Genomic DNA, 23942 nt, shown 5'->3' on the forward strand with positions numbered 1-23942 from the left:
TACTCCCAAAGGTACACGCAACACCTGAGGGGAGGGGGCGTGGCGCTTTCAGCCTTCGCGCTCGTGCGAGACTAAAAGCAGTTAGGACTACCCCTGGCTCCTGATTAAAATAGCTAATTCCAGCTGTTGGGGATTTTTTTTTCCCCTGCATCCTACTAGTATATTAACTTTTATTTATGATAAATATCAATACATTTTTATTAATTTCTGAGAGTCCTCTCAGACTCATTTCAATTGGGCATGCATTCGTCCTGAGTTGCCTTTTGTCCCCAGCGCATTGTAAGCCCTCCATAAAGTTTGCAGCTTAGAATGATGATGTAACTTTTGCTAAAAACAACCCCCACCCCCACCCCAAACCAAATCGTACCACCTCACAGGGGGCTTGGCGGGGAAGGTTTTGTTTTCGTTTTCGTTTTTCTCAGGCATTTCGGTAGCTGCCTATTATCCTGGGGGCGGTGCCGCGTGTAGACCCGATGGACCCTGGCGAGGCGGCCATCTTGGAGTCTTCCCGAAGGAGCTTCAACCTTCTCTTCGCCGTGGTGACGCGGCGGCCTTGCTGGGCAGAATGAATGTGATAGACCACTTGCGAGACATGGCGGCAGCGGGGCTGCACTCCAACGTGCGGCTCCTCAGCAGCTTGTTACTTACAATGAGTAATAACAACCCGTGAGTTGAGGCGGGGAGCGGCCTGGGGCTGAGGAGAAAGCGGCGCCGGTTTGGGAACGGGGGCTGAGGGGACCTGGGGATTGGCGGGAAGGAGCGGCTGCGGGCCCCAGCTGAGGTTCCGAGGTCAGCGAGGGCCTCGTCGGGCGGAGCCGACTTAGGAACGAAGTTGAGTTCTCTGGGTCCCCGCGTTGTGCCGGGCGCTGGGATGCGCTCCCTGCGGGGGATGCGGCGAGCGGCTGCTTCGAGAAACGGAAGGCGGGGGCTCTTAGGACCACCCTGGCTAGGGTTTCCCGAAAGTTGGGAGCAGAGGTTTTCCTAAGGAACTTGTCGCCCGGCATAGCGACTGTCACATCGCTGGGCTGACTCATCCTTTCCCAGCTCCTTCCCGAAGAACGTTTTCTCGCTCGCCGAGGCTCAAAGAAGCCCAATCGCCTGGTTTTAGACCCTTGTCCTGCATTTGAGATTGATTTTTTCCCTGGGTGTGTCAGTAGGGTTTATTTACTTTCTCGTCCCTGCAAACACCTGAAAACGGGAGACTTCCTTGATGGATGAGAGTGGCACCTTTTGAAGGACTCGCATTGCCCTTTTCACGTTTCCAAAGCTGCCGCTTATGGAGTCTTATTGCGGATGAAGCACAGGGCTATTTCCAGCCTTGAGTGCATGTCGCCCCTGTGCTTAAATTTCTCCCTTTTGGTTAAATTAAAATTCCTTCCCATGGCCTACAAGGCCAAACATCTCTCTCTCACTCTGTCTGTGCTCCAGCTTCCCTGGCTATTCTTTCTGTTACTTGAACACACCAAGCGCGTTCTCAACTCAGGGGTTTTGCATTTGCGGGTCTGCTTAGAGTCCTCGCCTCAGAGCTGCCTCCTCATTTAGGTTTCAGCTCAGATATCCCTCCTAAAGAACTCTTTTTTAAAAAAAATTTAATTTTTTTTTATACAGCAGATTCTTATTAGTTATCTATATTATACATATTGGTGTATATATGTCAATCCCAATCTCCCAATTCATCCTACACCCCGTCACTTTCCCCCCTTGGCGTCCATACGTTTGTTCTCTACTTCTGTGTCTCACTTTCTGCCCTGCAAACCGGTTCATCTGTACCATTTTTCTAGGTTCCACATATATTCGTTAATATACGATATTTATCTCTTTCTGACTTACTTCACTCTGTATGACAGTCTCTCTCGTAGAGAACTCTTGTCTGGCCACCAGAATTGTCCCTTACCCTCACCATTCTATCCCTTTGCCCTGTTTTATATTCTACATCACTTTTTTTTTTTAAACCAAGATATAATTGACATACTAGTCTCAGGTGTACAACATAATGATTCGATATTTGTCTGTATTGTGAAATGATCATCATAGTAAGTTTGGCTAACATCTGTCACCTCACATAGTTACAGAAAAATGTTTTTCCTGTGATGGGAACTTTTAAGATCTATGTTCTTCATCACTTAACACCTAATGAAATCAGCACAGTGCCTGTGTGCAGTACGCACTCAAACGTTTATTGAAGGTACTAAGGAAATACGTGCAACCTCAGGAAGGTGAAATACCGTGTCAAGTTCACACATCTAGTAAGTGGAAGAGCCGCAATGTCTGGATTTTGGTCCTTCTGACTCTAAAGTCTCCATTCTGACCCACCACAGTCTACTGCGTCTAAATGGCATTGTGATCTTCTACTGAGGGTGGACCCATTTGCATTTGGCCTGCTCTGGAAGCTGTCTGGGCCACTTAAGGGCGTTGCAGCTGTTGCTACCTATTTCATTTCCATTAGTGCTTTTGGACCTCACTACGGGAGACCCATCATTTTACCACCATCCACTTAGTGTTGACAGTGAGGATCCCTGGTCTCTGTCGGCCTTCTTTGTTTATTCTGGAGCCTTTCACCTGGTTCTGAGTGATTTGTCAAAGCATACAGTGTCTACCATTGGGAATTTATGCACCAGTTAGTCATTATTCTTGGTTCTTGAAGATGTTACAGGATAGCTTGAAGGGGTTTGGTCCTTTGATTAGACTTGGCCCGTTCTTTATTTTAGGCTAAACTGGCAGTTTCCTTCCTAGCTTCAGGAGGTGTTTAAATTCTGACCTTTATCATTTATATTTTAATATTTCTTAATTGCCAATACACACCATAAAAAAAAATCAAACAGTACTGAAGGGGTATGCAGATAAGTGTCTGATCCTGAGTCTTGAACCTCACTCCACTATTTCCCTTCTCCAGAGGCAACAACTTAACAGTTTTTCATGTATCATTTCAGAGATAACTTACGCATGCATAAGTAGGCATGTATGTTACAATATATAAACATCTGAATCCTTTCTCTGAGTGTAGTATTTCTATCAAATCAACTATTTTCTTTCACATCTTATTTCTCACTAAATATATAGAATCTCAGAGTTGGAAGAGATCTCAACTATCTGGACTGTACCTTTCAGTCTTTGACTTTCCTTTGTAACTTTATATCCAGTGTTTAGCCTACCTATCCTTATTTTAAAATTATTTTTTTACTAAGATAAAATTTACATACCATCAGATTCACCCTTTTAAAGAATACATTTCTGTGTTTTTTGTTTTGTTTTGTTTTTGCGGTACGTGGGCCTCTCACTGTTGTGGCCTCTCCCGTTCAGGCTCAGCGGCCATGGCTCACGGGCCTAGCCACTCCGCGGCATGTGGGATCTTCCCAGACCGGGGCATGAACCCGTGTCTCCTGCATCGGCAGGCAGACTCTCAACCACTGCACCACCAGGGAAGCCCCCATTTCTGTGGTTTTAAGTACATTCACAGAGTTGTACAACTGTCACCACTGTCTGTTCTAAAGCATTTGCGTTACCCCCAAAAGAAACCCCAAATGTATTAGTAGTCACTCACCAATTCCACTTGCCCCAGCCCCTGGCACCTACTAATCTATGGTACCTATTCTTGAGTATCCTTCATTTGCTGAGCAGTTAACCGTCTCCAGAGTTCTTTGACTCTGACTGTTCTTTCATTTTAAGTGGCTGTAGGTTTTCCCTGTCAATGAAAAAATGTAAACTCTAACTGGGGGAAGGATGAGATTGGAGATTAAAAATACGAGTTTCCCATTAAGATTGGTGGCCAGTCCTAGGCACTTATAACACTTGTGAGCAATATTCAAGGTTAAAGAAAAGGTTCTGAAATGTATTGGTTCCGTTACGCTGTCCTTAAACCCCTGAGACTCAAGGAAGTAAAAATTCTTGTTAGTGAAGTTTACTTCTGTATGTAAAAAAAAAAAAAACCTTTGTCAAATAAGGCTAATCCTCTCTCATTCTGTTCCACTCTGTCCCACTGGCTTATCCTAGTCTATTCCCATACTTCGGTATTTTAGTATTCCCATTTTCTTCAGTATTTGAAGAGTTTTAAGTACCCTCCGAACCTCTTTTTGTTCAGCACTTAGCTAAAAATGATTCAGAGTGGTGAGTTTCTCTTTTCCAGGTTCTTTAACCCTTCTTTGGTAGGGTTAAAGTAATATTAACCCTATAAAGTAATATTAACCCTTATTTGGTAGGGTTAAACTAATATTACTTTAGTAATATTAGTTAAGTCATGATTGCTCTCTTTTGTCTGTATTACCCTAAAAATTGATGTTAATATGAGAGTTATGGATATATATCAGACTCTTCAATTAAGAGGGCTTGGGTTAAAGAAGGGGAGGAAAAGATACACAGTTGACCCTTGAACAACTTTCAGGGGAGGGGAGGGGGTGCCAACCCTCCCCACAGTCAAAAATCCACGTATAAGTTATAGTTGGCCCTTTATATATGCATTTCCTCCATATCTGCAGTTCTGCACACATGGATTCAACCAAGAGTGGTGTAGTACTGTAGTGTGTGCTATTGAAAAAAATCTATACATATAGGTGGACCCTTGTAATTCAAACCTGGTTTGTTCAAGGGTCAACTGTATTACATTTCTCTTTGTATATCTCTGTATTACTGAATTTGATTTAGATGTATCAATTGTTTTTATAGTAAAGAGAACAATTTAAGGCAATTTTCTACATGTGTTGACCATATTGGCATGAAGTATGACTCTTGCCTCTTTTTTGGGGGAGTAGCACTTAAGGTAAATTTACTTTTTTGTAAACTGTCAACACAAGGTGTATTAGGCTTATGTAGACACTAAGGAGAGCGTTCTTTCTTAGATTTCAAAACAACCCATGTAGGGGGTATACTTTCTTTGTTTTCTAGTGAGTTATTCTCCCCATCTCAGAAGTACCAGCTTTTGGTGTATCATGCAGATTCTCTCTTTCACGATAAGGAATATCGGAATGCTGTGAGTAAGTATACTATGGCTTTACAGCAGAAGAAAGCCTTAAGTAAAACTTCAAAAGTGAGACCTTCAACTGGAAATTCTGCATCCACTCCACAAAGTCAGGTAATTGGAAATAGATGTGTGATGTGGTTTTGGTTGGTTGGGTTGTTTTGAGAGTAAGAGACGCTGAAGGAATTTGAAAGACTGCTGATTAGATGTAGAAGAAGTAAAATAAAAAGTAATTTTAAAGGGGACCTGACTGGAGAAACAAAGATGAAAAACCACTTAGATGCAAGAATGCATCCAACCAAGCACTAAGGGCTAGAAGCAAAGTTCACTCTATGGATGAATCTAAAAATAGAATTAAATTTTAAATTAATTAGTTTAAAAATTAAATGGAATTATCTAGGCTCTAACCAAAGCCTTTCATTGTTCCTTCCTTTTATTTTATTATTTATTTATTTATTGGCTTAGTTTCCCAACCAGGGATTGAACCTGCGCCCCCTGTGTTAGAAGCGCAGAGTCTTAACCACTGGACTGCCAGGGAAGTCCCTGTTCCTCCCTTTTATACAAACAGAACTCAAAATCTAAAGTGTTTTTAATAATTTTAATGAAAGTACACTCTTAAACTGTAACTCAGTTTTTAGGATAGTGAGCACCTGGGGAAATTTATATAAAATAATCTTATGAATTCCTACTAGTTTTGGTTGCTTGATAATTAAATAAATGAAGGGTAAAAAATTATAATTTCACCATTGGACAGTCATCCCATTGCTAGAAATTAATCCTAATAGTAGATTCACAAAAGGTTTACAAGGGTATATAACTAAGGGCTGCTTATTGTAGTATTGTTTATAATGGTAAGAAACTGGAAGCAAAAGTGTTTATCAGTAGGATCTAGTTAAATTATAATATAGCCCTAGGATGGAATATGATGGAAATATTGAAGAAATGAAATATAGGGGTGTATGTGCTGATGTGGAAAACACTGTGTATATTAGTAAAGAAAATAAGGTTTGAAGCAGTGTGTTCACTACTCTTTTTGTTTAAAGGGGATAGTTTATTTATTTTAATTTTTTGGCCACACCGCACGGCTTGCGGGACCAGGGATTGAACCTGGGCCCTCCCTGGCCCTGGGCAGTGAAAACACGTTGTTCTAACCACTGAACCTCCAGGGAATTCCCTAAAGGGGATAGTTTATAGTTATATAAGTATATCTTGGTGTATGCCTAAAATATATATGGTTAATATACATGAAAAATTTTCTGTGTGCGTGAAGGAAATACATTTAATGGGAAGCTTTAGGGAGAGGGGAACTTTGACTTTTCAGTTTGAATCTGTCTTTAAATTTAAATTATACACGCAACTTATTTAAGAGGAATGTCAGTAGAATGAACTGGAAGTGAAATTATGAGTTGTGTTCTGTATTTTTCCACATTAAAAAAAGATACAAAGTAACATCATTGCTTTTTTTTTAAAACCTGTACATCTTACTCTTGTTTCCTTTCTTTTTATGTAGAACCTTTGTTTTTGTTTTAAAACGAAGCTTTTTTTAAAAAATTTATTTAATTTTTATTTATTTTTGGCAGCGTTGGGTCTCCGTTGCTGCGCACGGGCTTTCTCTAGTTGCAGTGAGCAGGGGCTACTCTTCGTTGTGGTGCGCGGGCTTCTCCTCGGGCTCCAGGTGCACAGGCTTCAGAAGTTGTGGCTCGCGGGCTCCAGAGCAAAGGCTCAGTAGTTGTGGCACATGGGCTTAGTTGCTCCACGGCATGTGGGATCTTCCCGGATCAAGGTTCGAATCCGTGTCCCCTGCATTGGCAGGCGGATTCTTAACCACTGGGGCACCAGGGAAGCCCAGATCCTTTGTTTTTGTTATTAAAGAGCTGATTGCCAGGAATTCTGTTTTCTGACACTGAATGGAAGTCATGTGTATTATCCACACAGAATCATTCATAGAAGTAGTTAACTCCTTTTTTAAAATTTATTTATTTATGGCTTTGTTGGGTCTTAGTTGCTGTGCGCAGGCTTTCTCTAGTTGCGGTGAGTGGGGGCTACTCTTTGTTACGGTGAGCAGGCTTCTCATTGTGGTGGCTTCTCTTGTTGCAGAGCACGGGCTCTAGGCACGCGGGCTTCAGTAGTTGTGGCTCGCAGGCTCAGTAGTTGTGGCTCGCGGGCTTAGTTGCTCTGCAGCATGTGGAATTTTCCTGGTCCAGGGCTCGAACCCGTGTCCCCTGCATTGGCAGGCAGATTTTTAACCACCGCGCCACCAGGGAAGGCCAGTAGTTAACTGTTTTTGAGTGCTCTGTATGCTTAGCACCATGCTGAACCTTCCATGTGAATCAAATACATTTAATCTTTAAAGAGTCTTTTAAAAAATTGACATACAATTCACAACATAAAATTCATAATTCAGTGGGTTTTAGTGTATTCACAGAATTGTACAACCATCAGTACTGTCTTAATTCCAGAATATTTTCATCACCCTAGAGAAACCTGCCCTTTATCTCCCCAGCCCCTGGGAATCACTAACCTTTCTGCCTCTGTGGGTTTACCTATTCTGGACATTTTATATGAATGGAATTGTGCAATATGTGGCCTTTTGTGGCTGGCTTCCTTTACTTAGCATAATGGTTTCAAGGGTGATCCATGTTACAGCATGGAATAAAGAATCAGTTCTTTATTCCTTTTTATTGCAGAATAATATTCCATTGTATGGATATGCCATATTTTAACTATTCATTAGTTGATGGGCATTTGGGTTGCTTCCACTTTTTTAAATAATTAATTTTTATTTGGCTGCCTTGGGTCTTCGTTGCCGCACGTGGGCTTTCTCTAGTTGCAGTGAGCAGGGGCTACTCTTCGTTGTGGTGTGTGGGCTTCTTCTTGTGGTGGCTTCTCTTGCAGAGCCTGGGCTCTAGGCGCATGGGCTCAGTACTTGTGGCTCGTGGACTCTAGAGTGCAGGCTCAGTAGTTGTGGCGTACAGGCTTAGTTGCTCTGCAGCATGTGGAATCTTCCTGGTCCAGGGCTCGAACCCGTGTCCCCAGCATTGACAGGTGGATTCTTAACCACTGCGCCACCAGGGAAGCCTTGTTTCCACTTTTTATCTATTATTTGTATACAGGTTTTGTGTGGACATGTTTTCAGTTCTTTTGGCTGTATACATAAAAGCAGAATTGCTAGGTCATATGGTACTTATGTTTAACAATTTGAAGAACTGCTATACTGTTGAAGTAATATTTTGAAGAGATGTTTTCATTTCCTCTTAAGTGTCTTCCATCTGAAATTGAAGTAAAGTACAAAATGGCTGAATGTTATACAATGCTAAAACAAGATAAAGATGCCATTGCTATTCTTGATGGGATCCCTTCAAGACAAAGAACTCCCAAAGTAAGTTGAATTAACAACTTGTTACATATTTTTCTCTTCCCCAGTCCTTCCAACCCTCTTCTGCCATGTTTTCAGGGATTCCATCTGAACATTTTATCCTTGTCTCTAATTCCCACTTTGTTCACCTGTTCTCCCTGTTTAGAGAGATGGAGGAGTGACTTTCTTATGAGACCTTGAAAATTCAGCTAATGAAAGTGGTAGCTGGAGAATAATATTACATATGTTTATTTTTTGGTGTTTCTTATTGTAGGAAATATGATTTGCAGTATACTTCCAGGTAGCAATAATACTTTTTAGAACCTCATTTTTTGCGTTCTATAGGTATACGCATTTGATAGTGTGTATTCCTTTCATTTTCAGAATTAAGACTACAAGATCCTTTTGTACGTTTGATTTGTCAACATATTATAATGTATAGAACACCTTCAACTGAAATCAAAAGTTCTGGTATCTTGTCTGAGTTTAGGGCATTCAAGCTGTGTGCAGTATGAACTTGGCACAAGTTAAAAATCTGGCTTTACTTTTTTTTTCCTTACTGAGGATAATGGTACTTTCTCTGGTATGAGTTGAGTTCATGTATGTGAGAATACTTTTTAAAAGTACTATTCTATAAGGAGTATTATATTGGGCATCTCTGATTACAGGTTTTTTTGAAGTCCAGTTTAGAAAAACAATGAAAATCTTAGCTCTTAGGAGTAAATTCACATCAGTATTTAATATTCTTCATACTCTCATGTCACCTACCATCCTCATTTCATTGAAAAACTGTTCTGTGCAGTGTGTGCTTAACAATAAGGAATTTTATAGGTATGATGTCTTCCTGCCCTTAAAAGAAAAGGAATCATAACCAGTAGGGACCTGGTGTATTTAGGTAGTGTTTTTTCACCCAGGTGTTACTGAGTTTTAAAAGTAAATAATCAAACTTTATGAGAACATGTTGAAGCATCTCCTCATGTTGAGGATTTATTTAATATTTTCTGAATTTTCAAAAGTAAGCTATTTCCTCAGTATATTTTATGGTGATAGCTGTTATTAAAAACATTTGTAAGTATATTATAGATTAACTTGTCTCATAATAAGCTGGGCGCTGTATACTAAATTATGTTCTGGTACGCTATGAAAGTGTTACTCCAAGAATAATTTTTTTGTATATGTAAAGAGTGTCTTATTTTGGAAAATGCTGTTTTGATTATAAACTTTGCATGGTACCTATTCCTTATCTTATTGGAAATGTACTGTAATTTCTTCCTTGATGACTTGAGGGAGTTCAGGGACATATTTTAAAATGAGTAATGGCAAAGAAGCTGAGCTTTGTATCCAGCACTTTGGTGTTTACAGCCATCATTTCAGGAGAGACCAGAGGAGTCCACATATGTTAGGAGTACATATCTTTCATTCTTCATTCTGTAGAGCTGTTGTAGCCAGGAGCAAGCAAAGATGTGTGCCTCACACATAAACCTAGAATATTTACAGTTTTTCTTTCTTGTCCGTTAGGGAGTTAACTGGCTTCTCAGTCTGTGTAAAGAACAAGGAAGTGAGTCAAAATAAATGTTTGTTAATGTATGGTAAACACCGCCACACATTGTTTCACAATTTTAAAGGAAATTCCAGTGTGAAATTATTATATCTTGGAAAATCTTCAACTTTTAAGAGAAACATACCAACAAACAATTTCTCACTCAGTTTTTAGAACACGATGACTGCTTGTGTTTGTAACTGGTAGAATGTGGCTTTAATGATGCCCCCAAGTAAGGATCTGTTTTAAAAAGAATTGACTTTCCTACTAGGTAGTACTCAAAACTCACTCTTTCAAAGTGTCAGGTAGTTTAAAGGGAATTTTAATATTTGTTGAGACAGATGGTCCGTCCGTTGTAGTTTGCTAATAATAAGCAGTCAAGAAAGGATATTAAATTTAATTCTTTTATTTTTTTCAAGTATTGACACCAGTACTGGAGTTTTCCTTTAAGTACCTTTTTTTGCATTTCAACATAGCCTAAAATGGAAAATCTGAGGCCAAATAAAAAATAGTTTTGAGTCACTTTGCACGTTAGGAGCTCGGGCCGTTGTGCCGTGCCATCTTCCCACCTGTGCCAGGGACCTGCCCAACTCATTGGCCGCCGTGGCATCACATGAAGGCAAGCTTTTCGTCGGAGGGCTGAGTTTTGACACCAACGAGCAGTCACTGGAGCAGGTCTTCTCAAAATATGGACAGATCTCAGAAGTGGTGGTCGTGAAAGACAGGGAGACCCAGCGATTGAGGGGCTTTGGGTTTGTCACCTTTGAGAACATCAGCGATGCCAAGGACGCCATGATGGCTATGAACGGGAAGTCTGTGGATGGGCGGCAGATCTGGGTCGGCCAGGCTGGCAAGTCGTCTGGTAACCAATCCCGCAGGTACCGAGTTGGCTCTGCTGGGGGCCAGGGCTTCTTCCGCGGGGGCCGAGGCCGGGGCCATGGGTTCTCCAGAGGAGGAGGGGACCGTGGCTACAGGGGGAGCTAGTTCGAGTCCAGGAGTGGGGGCTGTGGAGGCTCCAGAGACTACAGCAGCCGGAGTCAGGGTGGCAGCTGCGGTGACCGGAGCTCGGGCGGATCCTACAGAGACAGCTGCAACAGTTATGCTACACATGAGTAAAAATCCTTCCTGCTTGAGATCGTCCTTCCAGTGGCCGTATGTTTAAAGATTTTGGGAGCTCCGCTGAATCGTTAATGTGTAGTGATCACACGTCCTTGTACCCACTTTTGTAGTCTTACTGGTTCTGATCTTGTCAAACACAGCCTGACTGCTTCTGGCCCCCAGATGGCCTTGTTACTACACTTTGCTTTTTAAGGAAGCACTTTCCATTTTTAAGAGTCTTAAAAACGTTTTGAAGAGCACTTCCAGTTTTACTTTTACCATTTAACCGTGAGCCAAGAGGCTTTTTTCAGAAAATCACCAGGGGTTGTGAGAGTTTTGTTTTTTGTTTTTGGTTGTGTTGCTTTTTTTCTTTTTCTTTTCATTGGGGTCGGCCCCGTGAAGTTGGGTGCCCTGAGTCACTTCTCTTTGAGATTGAACAGACTCTGAATCTGCTCTTTGTCCGAAGCTGAGCAAGTTGTAGCTTTTTTCCAACTCAGTGTCATGTTTCTGAGTGTAGCGTGGTAGAACCGTGCAGGTGGCAGCAGAGCACCCGGGCTGCCCTGGCCTGGGCGTCCACCTGTCCTGTGGGACCCACAGTAGATTTGCAGACATCCCCGAGAGGTTCTTGAAAATGTGTATTTATATTGTCCTTTTTTGCCAGAAGACGTACACATGTCCCGTCAATGTTGTATCTGAAGGGGTGAAGGAATTCTTATAAGCAGTTTTCTTTGGCTTCATGAAGCCGATTAAAAGACCATCTGAATGAAAAAAAAAGTTTTATTTCTAGTATCCATTATTTCATTGTTTGATTCAGTATGGATTAATGGCATACTAGATTTTTATATACTATGAGTTCATAATTGGAACAGATGTTGATGTTCTTTATCTTCATAGTAATTTTTAGTAAGTGTCTGGCATACCAAGCTACAGATAATTGAGGAGATTGGGGATTGGCTTTTTTTTTTCTTTTGTTCCCTCATGTTGACTGCTTCCTTAGGGTAATGATCTGGCAAACAATGTGTTCTATTTAGTACCTATTAATTTTAAATTGGAAAATTGTGTTTTTGTCTTTGTGCTATTAAGAATATTTATCCCTTCTCTGTAACTTCTATATTCTTTGGAACTTTTAGGTATTCTCAGATTTTCCCTGTTGCATTTTTAGGAAGGGTTTTTCTTTTTTTTTTTTAACTAGAGCTTTTCTGAGTTACATATTTGAATTGTGCTAAAAATATATTCACTAGATTTAAATAGTGTAGCTGATCTCAGGATCATCATCACCTCTAGAGGTCAGTTAGAGTTTGATTTTTGTAGCATTACTTTGATCAATCAGACAGTACCTGTGGGTCAAAGCTTCAAGCATTAGAAAGGCTAGAGTCTAGCTGCTAGACCAATTGTCAGAGAGAAGCGAAGTGTTTTATTCTGTATCTGTCATTTCCTTTTTGGGGAAAATTCATCTGATCTTTTTTAATTAGCTGTGTTAAGAATTCCTCACTTTCTCATGCTGTGATATTAATTGCATTTAGAATATATAAACTTAAAAAATATGTAAGCAAGCATTTTTAGGGTAGTTCATCTTCTGTCTTAAAAATCAAGGTAATTAGAATTCTGTAACATTTCTCAAATGAAGGTTACTTCCATTTCCAGAGGCAGCATCTTTGGTCCAGATATTTTTGGACCTTTTGGCTGGGTAAGTGAGAAGAATTTGGGGGGAAATGGGAGGACATAGGAAAAGCAAAGTAGTAATTTCCTCTTTGGTTTGAAGAATGGGGTTGGGCTTTATTTCCACACAGCTTTGGGTAGATTTTCCAGTAAAAAGTAGAATAACTGATAATAAAAATCAGGACTTATTGATGGTGAGATTTTGTTTTTAAATATATACTTACCTTATTGTCCTTTCTTTTCATTACAGATAAACATGATGCTGGCAAACCTGTACAAGAAGGCTGGTCAGGAACGACCTTCAGTCACCAGCTATAAGGAAGTGCTGAGGCAGTGCCCATTAGCCCTTGATGCCATTCTAGGTACAGGTCATTCTCCCTATTTTCATGGAGTGTTTACTCTCTAAGATAATCTTGGCTGTACATTAGAATAAGTTTATTTTTTTTAAAGTTGCCCATGCTTCACCTCCAGAGAGTGAGTCAATAGGTTACTATTGCCGTGTATTCTTTCACTGATCAAGAAATACTGTAGTTGTTCTGTCATGTCCATCTTGCTTAGAATAGGGAAAGGGTTGCGTTATAACCTAGAGAAAGGGTAGCCTATTGCTTTTTGCATTGTAGAAGAAGGATGCTATGCCTCACCTTCTTTCTCCTACTTTCTGTTGGATTAGGTTTGCTGTCCCTTTCTGTAAAAGGTGCAGAGGTGGCATCAATGACGATGAACGTGATCCAGACCTTGCCTAACTTAGATTGGCTTTCTGTGTGGATCAAAGCGTATGCTTTTGTGCACGTTGGTGACAACTCGAGAGCAATCAATACCATCTGGTGAGAGCCACAAAGTTGATTCAGTATTCTTGGGGCCCTTATATGGGGGTTTTATGTATATAAATTAGCAAAACAGAAAAATGGATGCTTATCTGTTGGTATTACAGCCAGTTGTCCCTAGGCTTTGTTAGTCTGTTAATGTACTGAATGGTCCCAGATGTAATAGTCTCTGTTAATGTAAACTTGGACCAAATTTAGCTCTGTACTTGCAAAAGTAGTAACCCTTGCAAAACAGTCGGCCTTAGTGTGTCATACTTGAACCTGGAAGAACATCTTTTTGGATGCCCCAGAAGCATAGATTATTGCAGCATCTGACCTGGGTTGCCTCAGGACTGGGATTTTTCTTTCTAGTCAGGTAAAGTCCAAGGACAAGAGTGGGGTTTGTGTTAGGCAAAGTCATATGGTTGAATAATAAGTAGCTGTCACTTTGAATGACATTACATTTAACACCGTATAGTATATGTTATCCTCTGAAAAACTGCAACCAGAAAGTTTCTAGGTAATGAGAGAGATTTCTGCTTTATTCTGTGTATTTACTATCCAGTCTTATATAACTTTAAGTTAAAAGCTCAGAATAAGAAAATCTAGTTACACTTTTTTTTAGTCTTTCCTTGTGAAAAATCTTGTACATACATAAAAGAAAATAGTGCCCATATACCCATCACCCAGATTCAACAACTAAGAGGATTTACAATAGATTTTAAGGTTCAATGTTTAATATCTTAAAGTTCACTAGAGAAAAAGTCCTTATTGAGAGATAACGTGGACCTACTGGGAAGCTTAGCAGATCTGTACTTCAGAGCTGGAGACAATAAAAACTCTGTCCTCAAGTTTGAACAGGCACAGATGTTGGATCCTTATCTGATAAAAGGTAAGTAATTCTTGGGGCAGTATGGAGGTGGCTGTAGAGGGGCAAATCAGAAGATAGGGAGAAGATGTAACATGATCTTCTGATACAGTTTTTTGTAAAAAAATATTTTATAAAATTGATTAAAGTAGCCTTTTACCTTTTTTTTTTTTAAGGCCTTGACAGTGTCTCTGACACTTGGGTAATTCCATTTTGGGCAGTTGTTTTTGCTTGAATTTAAGTGTCATCTCCCCACAGATCATTATTTAGCTTTCTTTGTTTGGGGAGGGATCATAGCCCTTCCTTATGATTTACAGATTTATGATGTGCCTGACTGAGAATTTGGATGGCATCCCCAGGACCTTATATCCTTTTAGGGAATTCAGCTTTACTGTGTCCTTAAATATAGTTAAAAAGGAGTAAGTGAACAGATACTAAGAAAGTGATCAGGTGGTTAAAGGAAGTAATTAGAAGTGAACAACAAAAAAATCATTGATTTAAAAGAACATTGCTGCTGAAGGAGGTAAGCCACAGGGACTTCCAAAGGATGGCTGTTGGGTGAGTGGCAGTGAGTGAAGGGTAATGTGCGCAGGAATAGTAGGAAATAAGGTTGGATAGATAGGCTGAAGTCTGCTTGTAAAGGCCCCAAAAAGGTCATCAGAAAAACATGACCTTGTGACAATAAACAGTTTTGTAGACTTTTTTTTTTCTTTTAATAAATTTATTTATTGATTTATTTTTGGTCGCATTGGGTCTTCGTTGCTGTTCACAGGCTTTCTCTAGTTGTGGCGAGCAGGGGCTACTCTTCGTTGTGGTGCACGGGCTTCTCATTGTGGTGGCTTCTCTTTGTGGAGCACGGGCTCTAGGCACGCAGGCTTCAGTAGTTGTGGCACACAGCCTCAGTAGTTGTGGCACACAGGCTCAGTAATTGTGGCACATGGGCTTAGTTGCTCCATGGCATGTGGGATCTTCCCGGACCAGGGCTCGAACCTGTGTCCCCTGCATTGGCAGGCGGATTCTTAACCACTGTGCCACCAGGGAAATCCCAGTTTTGTAGAGTTGACAGAGCAGGAGGGGAACTTCACAAGCATGTAGATGGGAAAACAGATCCAGAAAGATGAATTTGTTTGCCCAAGGTCCCCTCCTGCCCATTGTTATTCCTCTTCTTCAAATTGCCTGTGCCCATGATGAAAATGATGTTTTAGAAGTAGTAGCCTGGCAGTAGAGTCAGCATCTTGGAGTTAGAAGCTCAGACCCGAGTCCAGGGGCCAGCAGGGAGAGCTGCAGTAATCTTGGTTTGAGAGGCATTTTCTTTGGAATCTGAAGGAATATTAAGGAATGGAGGGGAATGGTGGTAAGAGATGGGTGACAGCGAGCTTGGGGCTTTTTTTTAATAGAACATGAGTGAAAATAAGGGGGGGGGGGTAGGGCTGGGGGATGATCTTAAATGAACTAGACTCCAGAAGGAACTAGATGCTTTTTCTAGAATAGGCTAACTTTTTCTGAGACCATCATATTAAGTGTGTACTCCTGACTGTGTCTAGACCTGTTGGAAGAGAGAACTTAATTTGATGCCTTTTTTGGGCCTTTTCTGGTTATGTGTTAGGATAGCTGTATTATCACACCACAGGATATAGGGACAAATAGTTCCTGAAAATAACAGGCTTTCAAATTGTGAGGTAGGTCCTTCTACTCTTTGTTTTGTTTTTGTTTTTGTTTTTACTTTTGGATGTGTTCTGTCTTTTTTTTTTTTTTGCGGTACGTGGGCCTCTCACTGTTGTGGCCTCTCCCGTTGCGGAGCACAGGCTCCAGACGCACGGGCTCAGCCGCTCCTCGGCATGTGGGATCTTCTTGGACCAGGGCACGAACCCGTGTCCCCTGCATCGGCAGGCGGACTCTCAACCACTGTGCCACCAGGGAAGCCCTGTATTGTCTTTTTAATAGTCATTCTGTAGGAAACTGGGAATGCTGGTGGGAGGAGCTCATGATGGTGGAGAGGGCTCAGACCCTGCTGGAGCTGGGGCCTCAGTGTGGACTCCGATGAAGGTTACAGCTCCTTCAGAAAAGACGCCTGCTGCTTTAATGAGCCTCTTCCTCTGTAGGAATGGATGTATATGGCTACCTCCTGGCACGAGAAGGGCGGCTGGAGGATGTGGAGAACCTTGGCTGCCGCCTTTTCAATATTTCTGATCAACATGCGGAACCCTGGGTGGTCTCTGGGTATGTTTATGCATTCCCTTTTCTCCCCAGTTTTAGTAGATTCTTTAGGAAATTGTGGTTCCTCCTCAATAGAATATAGATTTGAGAGCTTTGGTTTAAGGGATAATCAAGACTTGGATTCAAATCATGGTCTGCCTGTGACTTTGGATACATCATTTACTTCTCTGAGTCTGTTTTCGCATTTGGAAAATGAGGATAATACCCCTGCTTTATGGGGTAGGTGTTTACTGAGATAGTGAATGTATCATGCTCAGCACTGCACCTGCACACAGGCAGCCATCAGTGAGCAGGCCAGGAACTGTGCTGCTGTTACTAACCTGGCTTTACAAATTCTCTGAATGTCTCTGACCTGATAACATACCCAGATTGTCAGGTTCTTTTTTTTTTTTTAATTTTATTATTATTTGGCTGTGTCGGGTCTTAGTTGCAGCTCATGGGCTCTTCGTTGCAGTGTGTGAGCTTCTCTAGTTGCGGCCTGTGGGCTCAGTAGTTGAGGTGCACGGGCTCTAGAGCGTGCGGGCTTAGTTGTCCCGTGGCATGTGGGATCTTAGTTCCCCAACCAGGGATTGAACCCACGTCCCCTGTGTTGGAAGGCTGATTCTTAACCACTGGACCCCCAGGGAAGTCCCCATCAGGTTCTTTTTTGTAATTTTTCCCTTCCGTATCAAGATTTCTCCCTTAAAAATAAATATTCAGTAGATTCTTGTTGTTCTGTTTTTTCACTAATATCTTAGGCTAAAGTTGTAAGGGGTTTGTAGTAAGGATCACGTAGAGGGCCTTTTCTCTGATTTTCCTTTTTGAAGAAGTTTCTTTATGGTCTTATCTCAGATAACTTTTGGTTGTTTTTTCCTCCAGGTGTCATAGCTTCTATAGCAAACGCTACTCCCGAGCCCTCTATTTAGGAGCCAAGGCCATTCAGCTGAACAGTAATAGTGTTCAAGCTTTGCTACTTAAGGGAGCAGCACTTAGAAACATGGGCAGAGTCCAAGAAGCAATAATCCACTTTCGGGAGGCTATACGTCTTGCACCTTGTCGCTTAGATTGTTATGAAGGTAAGATAAAAAATATAGATGAATGGTGTGGATCTGTAGATGTGGCGACAGCACTCAGATGGAAGGTTTTGTTGGGCCAGCAGTTTCCAAAGTTTTTTGTACATTGGAGTCCTCTGGGGGAACTTAGAAAAATCCTGATGCTAGGTCACTCCAGTACTGTTTAAGTCAGAATATTTGCTGTTGGGATATAGGCATCAGTACTTTTTTAAGATCACAGGTAATGCCATTGTGCAGACATATTTGGGAACCACTGCATTAGGCATTATAAATTCATTTATGGCCGGACTTTTCACTCCATACTTTAAATCCATTTTTTTTCATTTTTTGTTTCTGATTTTTGGCTAGGGTATAGTTGGGTTGGTTTTTTTGGTCATGTTTTGTTTCTCAAATGTGGCCCACTCATTAATGTGAGTTTCTCTGTGCTGGCACTGTGCTGGATTGCTTGGTACGTCTTTATTGTTTTTTTTCTTTTTTTTAATATTTATTTATGTATTTGGCTGTGCCAGGTCTTAGTTGCCGGGTGTGGGATCTTTATTTAGTTGCAGCATCCCTGCAGGGATCCCTGGTTCCCTGACCAGGGATCGAACCCGGGCCTGCATTGGGAGCGCAGAGTCTTAACCACTAGATCACCAGGGAAGTCCCTGTCTTTATTCTTTTTTACAGTTGTCTTACCTTGGGCCAGAAATATTACTCATAGGGTAACTCAGTATCCATATGACAGTGTTGGTTGTGGGAACTGGTCAGTTCATTGTGACCTCTAGAGTAGGCATGATCAGGGTCAAACTTTGTTATGTACTATTTTAAGTTCGTGTGAACTGCCCCTAGGAGTTCAAAGCTATGCCAGCTTCAGCAGCATTTGGTGACTCAGTCAGAGACGTTAAAATAGATCTTACAAGATGCAGTTCCTCCAAAGCATATTTTTATAAGAATTTAAAAATAAACCCAGGAGTCTAGGAGTGATTTGCTCTTAACAGGAAGATGAGTTCAAATTTGAGAAATAAAATTTGGAAGTTGGTGTAAAGAACAAATCTGCTTAGATAGCCAGAGAACTATGCCTGTTGTGGATTTGTTCTTAAGAAACTGCAACAAACCAAGCTTTTGGTTTCAGATTAAATTCTTGATCCTGAAACTGTAGCTTCCCTAGCCTCCCAGCTGCTTTTATCACGCTAACTCCCGTCTGCTGTGTGCCTATTTCACAAGAGCCTAGGAATGCAGCTAACTGCATTACCACAGTGAGTGATTGGACACAGGATAGTTAGAGTTGTTCCCCAGTTGGCCAGTGAGGCTTTATGGGATGCCTTCACTCAAGCCACAATTTGGAAATTTGGATCGGGGTGACTTGGTTATGCCTTCTGGTGGTTCTTGCAGCCGCCAACCAAGCTTTCTTTACTGGTGGGGGCCCTGGATCAGTGAAGTGCATTCTTCACATTTCCCTCTGAATTTCCAGTGGGGCTTTAGCAGGAAAGTAAAACTATTCAGTAGGTAGTTACAACCAACCACCATATTCTGAATCTACCACGTTGCCCTTAAGAGTTAGGTAATTGCTGGTTAAGTAACCATAGTGTGTGGTAGAATGTGCACATATATTATAAATGCCACTAGGGTGGAGGAGTATACAGAGAAAATCTGCCAGAGAGTGTGTGGGTTTGGGGTTTAAGCTGTTTTTCTGTTTTGATGAGTGCTTTGGGCTAAAAAGTACCTCCTCTGTTCTCTTTGATTTCTTGGCATGAACAGTTGAGAGTTGACTGTACTTGAAATGACCCTGTGGAGCATCTTGCTGTGGGTATGGAAAGAGGCAGGAGCTGCCGATCTCAGTATATTTGATCCATCTGATTAAGCCCTTTCCATCCAGTTTAGGGAAACCCTCAGCAAATGCTTCTTGAGATAATGTTTATGTTTCAAATGAAAAGGTCTTCCTTTCTCCTGAGGTTACTCCCTAGGTCCTTTAGTTTTTAGAGCTGGACATTCGCTGTGGACTGTAGGAGCCCTCCCCCTTAAATGTAGGACTAAAGGTGACTGAGCACAGCTGGAAATTAACAGTTTGTTAAGAGGCAGCAAAACCTTGGGTTTTGTTGGAAACCCCGTCTTTCACAGTATGTTAATGTCACATTAGTTAGTGTCACATTCGTTCCTCTGACTTGCAGCTGGGCTGCCTACATGCTTTGGTTTACTTGTGCATGTTTGTTTCCTTCACTAACTGAAGGTGCCTTTGCGCTACAGGCTTTTTCCACGTCCGTCAAGTGCTCTGGGGAAGAAAGAGCACCTCTTAGCTGTTCCATCAACATACCCTTCAGTCTGATCTCACCATCAGACTTTTCCCTTGGCCTGCCCTTTGTTTTAAACTTTGAAGGTTTGTAATTTGGAAGGCTGTCAGAATGGAAGCATGGCTTGGAATGGTAATGTGGTTGAACTTTGTGTTATATTTTTTCAGGTCTCATCGAATGTTACTTAGCCTCCAACAGTATTCGTGAAGCAATGGTAATGGCTAACAATGTTTACAAAACTCTAGGAGCAAATGCACAGACCCTTACCCTTTTAGCCACCGTTTGTCTTGAAGACCCAGTGACACAGGAGAAAGCCAAAACTTTATTAGATAAAGCCTTGACTCAAAGGCCGGACTACATTAAGGCTGTGGTGAAAAAAGCGGAACTGCTTAGTAAGTGTATCTTGTTTACTTCCCTGTTCGTAGTTAATTGTGTAAAACCTGATCTCAGTTGGATTCCTTAGTCCCAGTTGGTTACAGATGACCAAACAGGTGTGTGCTTTTGCACTAGGTCTGAGCCCATGTGAATTGGTTTATATTTAGCACAACCAAATGTAATTGGCTTAGAATGACTCTTGTGGAGTGGCTCAAACCAGGTGTACTTGGTTAGTACCTATTCAGCTCACTTTGTCCTGAACTAATTTGGGCCGAATATAACTGGTTTTAACCAATTTGAACTGTTTTGACCCATCTTATGACTTCCCTTTTAGACTTGGTTTTTTAAGTCCTGATTTATGATGAACTGAGTTTAGGGTATTTTAGCAAATAAAATCCATTTTGGCTTTTTATATGAACTTTGGTCGTGAGTAAGTTTTTAAAAATCAGAACTCAAACTGCAGAGTTCCTAATGGAATAAGAATTCAAACGACCTTGTTCTCACTTCCTGCCACACCACTGTTCTCTTGACATCTATAAATAGATGTTGGATTGTGATCATTGTTGTGGTTTTGTGTATATGACTTGCGATGGGAATATATTTCGAAATGTTGTGTAAGTAGGAAAATGAGAGTCTTTTTCTTTTCAGGCAGAGAACAGAAATATGAAGATGGAATTGCTTTGCTGCGGAACGCACTAGCTAATCAGAGTGACTGTGTCCTGCATCGGATCCTAGGAGATTTCCTTGTAGCTGTCAATGAGTATCAGGAAGCAATGGACCAGTATAGTATAGCACTAAGGTAGGCACTTAGCCTCCCATGGGGGGAAGGTCATTGAGGGGTAGAGGAAGCAGGGAACAATGTAACAGGAGTTCTGGAAACACACACACTTTGTGCCCATGGTTGAAAACAGTAATAATAGTAATGGTAGAGTTGTTTGTAAATTTATGACTTCTAAAGTCTTTTCCTTAAGTGATATTAACATTAAAGAACTGTTTCACTCATAACCAGCCACACCACTATAACATCTGTTTTCATTTGTGTAGATCATCTTCCTGGCCTTGCCAACACATATACGTATTTTTATAGGGTTATACGTAGTATATATTTTATATTCTGCTTTTTCAATCAACGTATTGTAAGTACTTTCCCATGTTTCTACCTACTGTAGTAGTTAAGAACTTAAGCTCTGAAGAATACTACCTTTACCACCTGTTATCTTGGGCAAGTTACTAACAGATTTCCTTGTCTATATCTACCTTATTAGGTATTAAATGATTAAACGAGGATTAAATGATTATTCCGTGTAAAGCTCTTAGCACTGTGCCTGGTATATAGTAAATACTAAATAAATAGTGGTATTCTTACTGCTTAATACAGAAGTGATTTCTTTGAGGGTTGTCTGTGTGTCTATAAAGTTATGGTGGAGGCCTGTCTTTAATTGAGTCTGATCACATCCATTTACTTGTTCAGCAGTTAAGCACCACTCATGTGCCTGGCATCTCAGTAAACACTGGGGATGCTGTGATTCCGGGATCTCTCAGTCTCAGACGTGCAGACTGATAGATACCATGTGCTAAGTGCTTTCAAAGCAGTCTCTAGAAGGCAGGGTGGGAGTGCAGAGGGTGGGGAGCGCTGTGTGTGGGTGAGAGCTGTATGGAAGGTTTCAGAGAATAGGAGATGTTACAGTCAATCTACAGTTACATAAGTAGGAACAGGATTCCAACATGGGTTTCATTTGCTTTTTGGAAACCCAGAAGCAAATGTGAAAATAAAATATAGAGGCGGGATTTGCTAGAAATTGGACACGGGCTGGCCTCAGTGATGGTCACAAAAGCAAGAGGAGAGATTGCTTAGGAACCAAGTAAATAAATGTTCTGGACCCTCTGAACTTTGAGGGTTTTGGCATGCACAATACTCTTAGCTGCTACAGTCAAATGCCCAGGTTGGGTAGCTTTGGGTCCTGGGGTCTAACCTAGGAGTTGACAAATCTGTTCCATGGTAAGCATGATGATTTTGGTTGACTACTGAAATGCTATATGTTTAATTATATCATAAGAACATGGAACAGTTTTACTCACAGAAAAATAAGTATTTTTTGTAAACTTGTAACTTAAAAACCTAATACTGTTAAATTATATTTGAATTTTTCTGTTAATGGTTTTTTGCTACTTTTTCATTTGTGTTATCTAGTATCTTCCTCTAGCAGAATGCTAGGGGTATTAAGTGTGAAAAGGTTTAAGAAATAAATGGAGAAAACTCAAATTGAGAATTCTAAAACTTAGGACAAGATGCCTTTTTTCACTTCTAGTGGTGGACTCACTCGATCTTCCCTATGGAACTGGAGTTGTTTGGAGAGGCCAGGCATTAGCAGTTTCTCTGTGACTGGGTGGTCATTTCACTGCTGTGCCAGGGAGAGATGACGCATCAGCCAGCAAGAAACAAGGCAGAGATTCAGGCCTCTCCTTTGTTTTGTTGTCCCCTAGTTTGGACCCCAATGACCAGAAGTCTCTAGAGGGGATGCAGAAGATGGAGAAGGAGGAGAGTCCCACGGATGCCACTCAGGAGGAGGATGTGGACGACATGGAAGGGAGTGGGGAAGAAGGGGACCTGGAGGGCAGCGACAGTGAGGCGGCCCAGTGGGCTGACCAGGAGCAGTGGTTCGGCATGCAGTGAGGCAGGCACAGCTCCGTGGCCACACTGGCCTGCCCCGCTCTGAGCACTTCCATGGACTGAAGGAACCTGTAGGAGCCCGCTCTCTGGGAGGACAATGATTCAGCATGTGATTGCAGCAGGGGTCTCTGCCCCTTGCTCCGTATTTCTAGTAGTGACTTCATTTTTAAAAACTGAGCCTGACCAACCTTCCATATATCTCCATCCTCCTCTGCTCCAGTCAGGGAGGACCAAGTGAGCACTCAGAGGCCCGTGGACGTGTTGGGGCTTCTGGGACAGAGTGCTTTTTATAGAACTAACTTCTAAATCTGAAAGCTCGAGGAATAGAACGTGTTTTGTCTGTGATGTTGTGGATGGGTTTAAAGGAGTGACCTGTTCCCCAGAGCAAGAGTGTCATCTCCTAGCAGCAGCATGGACTGGCCCTTTCAGAGAGGGTTTCCTGTCCCAGAAATCATTATCCTGGGTTGTCCAAACTTCCTTAGTAACCTTGCTTCTTTCTGCAATGGTAGTAATGCCTTAAGCTGACAATTGCTGTTTTGCAGAACAGTTTTCCTATTTGCTAATCTGGTAACTTGCCTATGAGCCTGGGCCGAATCTGAGAAACAAGTGTGACCTAGAGCATGAACAGAGGCACAGTTGGGGTAATTAATAAAACTGTTTTTTGTACAGTAATGATGTTGGGTTGGTCAGAATGGAAGCCCTTTATAGACTCTTTTTTTTTGGTCTCTTATTTACAGTGCATTGATTCAGCTCTAGAATTATTTGCCATAAATAGACTCCCTTTTTCCCAGAGTGCTGGGAGCTGGGAGGATTGGGAACCTCAGGTAATACTGAGCTGGTTCATCCATTCGCATTTTTGATTGGTAAATTCCTGGGGAGAGTCTTTGGCCAGATTTTAGACTGAGTCTGCCTGTCTCTTGTCAGGGGCGCTGAGGTCGGTGTCTGGTTTCAGCATTCTATTGTGGGGTCAGCAGGGGGCTCATTCCCTGGGCTCGGGTGCTGGGAGACTACCCACCCTCTCCCCCTTGTTTAATATGTGATGCTTTTGGAGGTGAAGGTAGTGGGGGGTGTCGCAGCTAACCCCAA

General features: G+C 41.6%; 1 protein-coding gene and 1 pseudogene across 1 annotated transcript; both read left to right on the forward strand.

Moving 5' to 3' along the window:
- The first annotated feature begins 458 nt into the window (after positions 1-458).
- On the forward strand, positions 459-23528 carry ANAPC7 (anaphase promoting complex subunit 7). Its single transcript, XM_032602833.1, is given in 12 exon segments — positions 459-540; positions 543-666; positions 4879-5065; positions 8211-8330; positions 12854-12965; positions 13274-13427; positions 14156-14298; positions 16377-16494; positions 17350-17546; positions 19978-20202; positions 20834-20984; positions 22670-23528. Coding segments are annotated over 12 exon segments (1788 nt in total). The 5' UTR covers positions 459-473; the 3' UTR covers positions 22860-23528.
- LOC116739013 lies at positions 10069-12845 on the forward strand (annotated as a pseudogene).
- Positions 23529-23942: the final 414 nt, after the last annotated feature.

This window comes from Phocoena sinus, chromosome 14, assembly GCF_008692025.1.
Source record: "Phocoena sinus isolate mPhoSin1 chromosome 14, mPhoSin1.pri, whole genome shotgun sequence".
Taxonomy (NCBI): Eukaryota; Metazoa; Chordata; class Mammalia; order Artiodactyla; family Phocoenidae; genus Phocoena; species Phocoena sinus.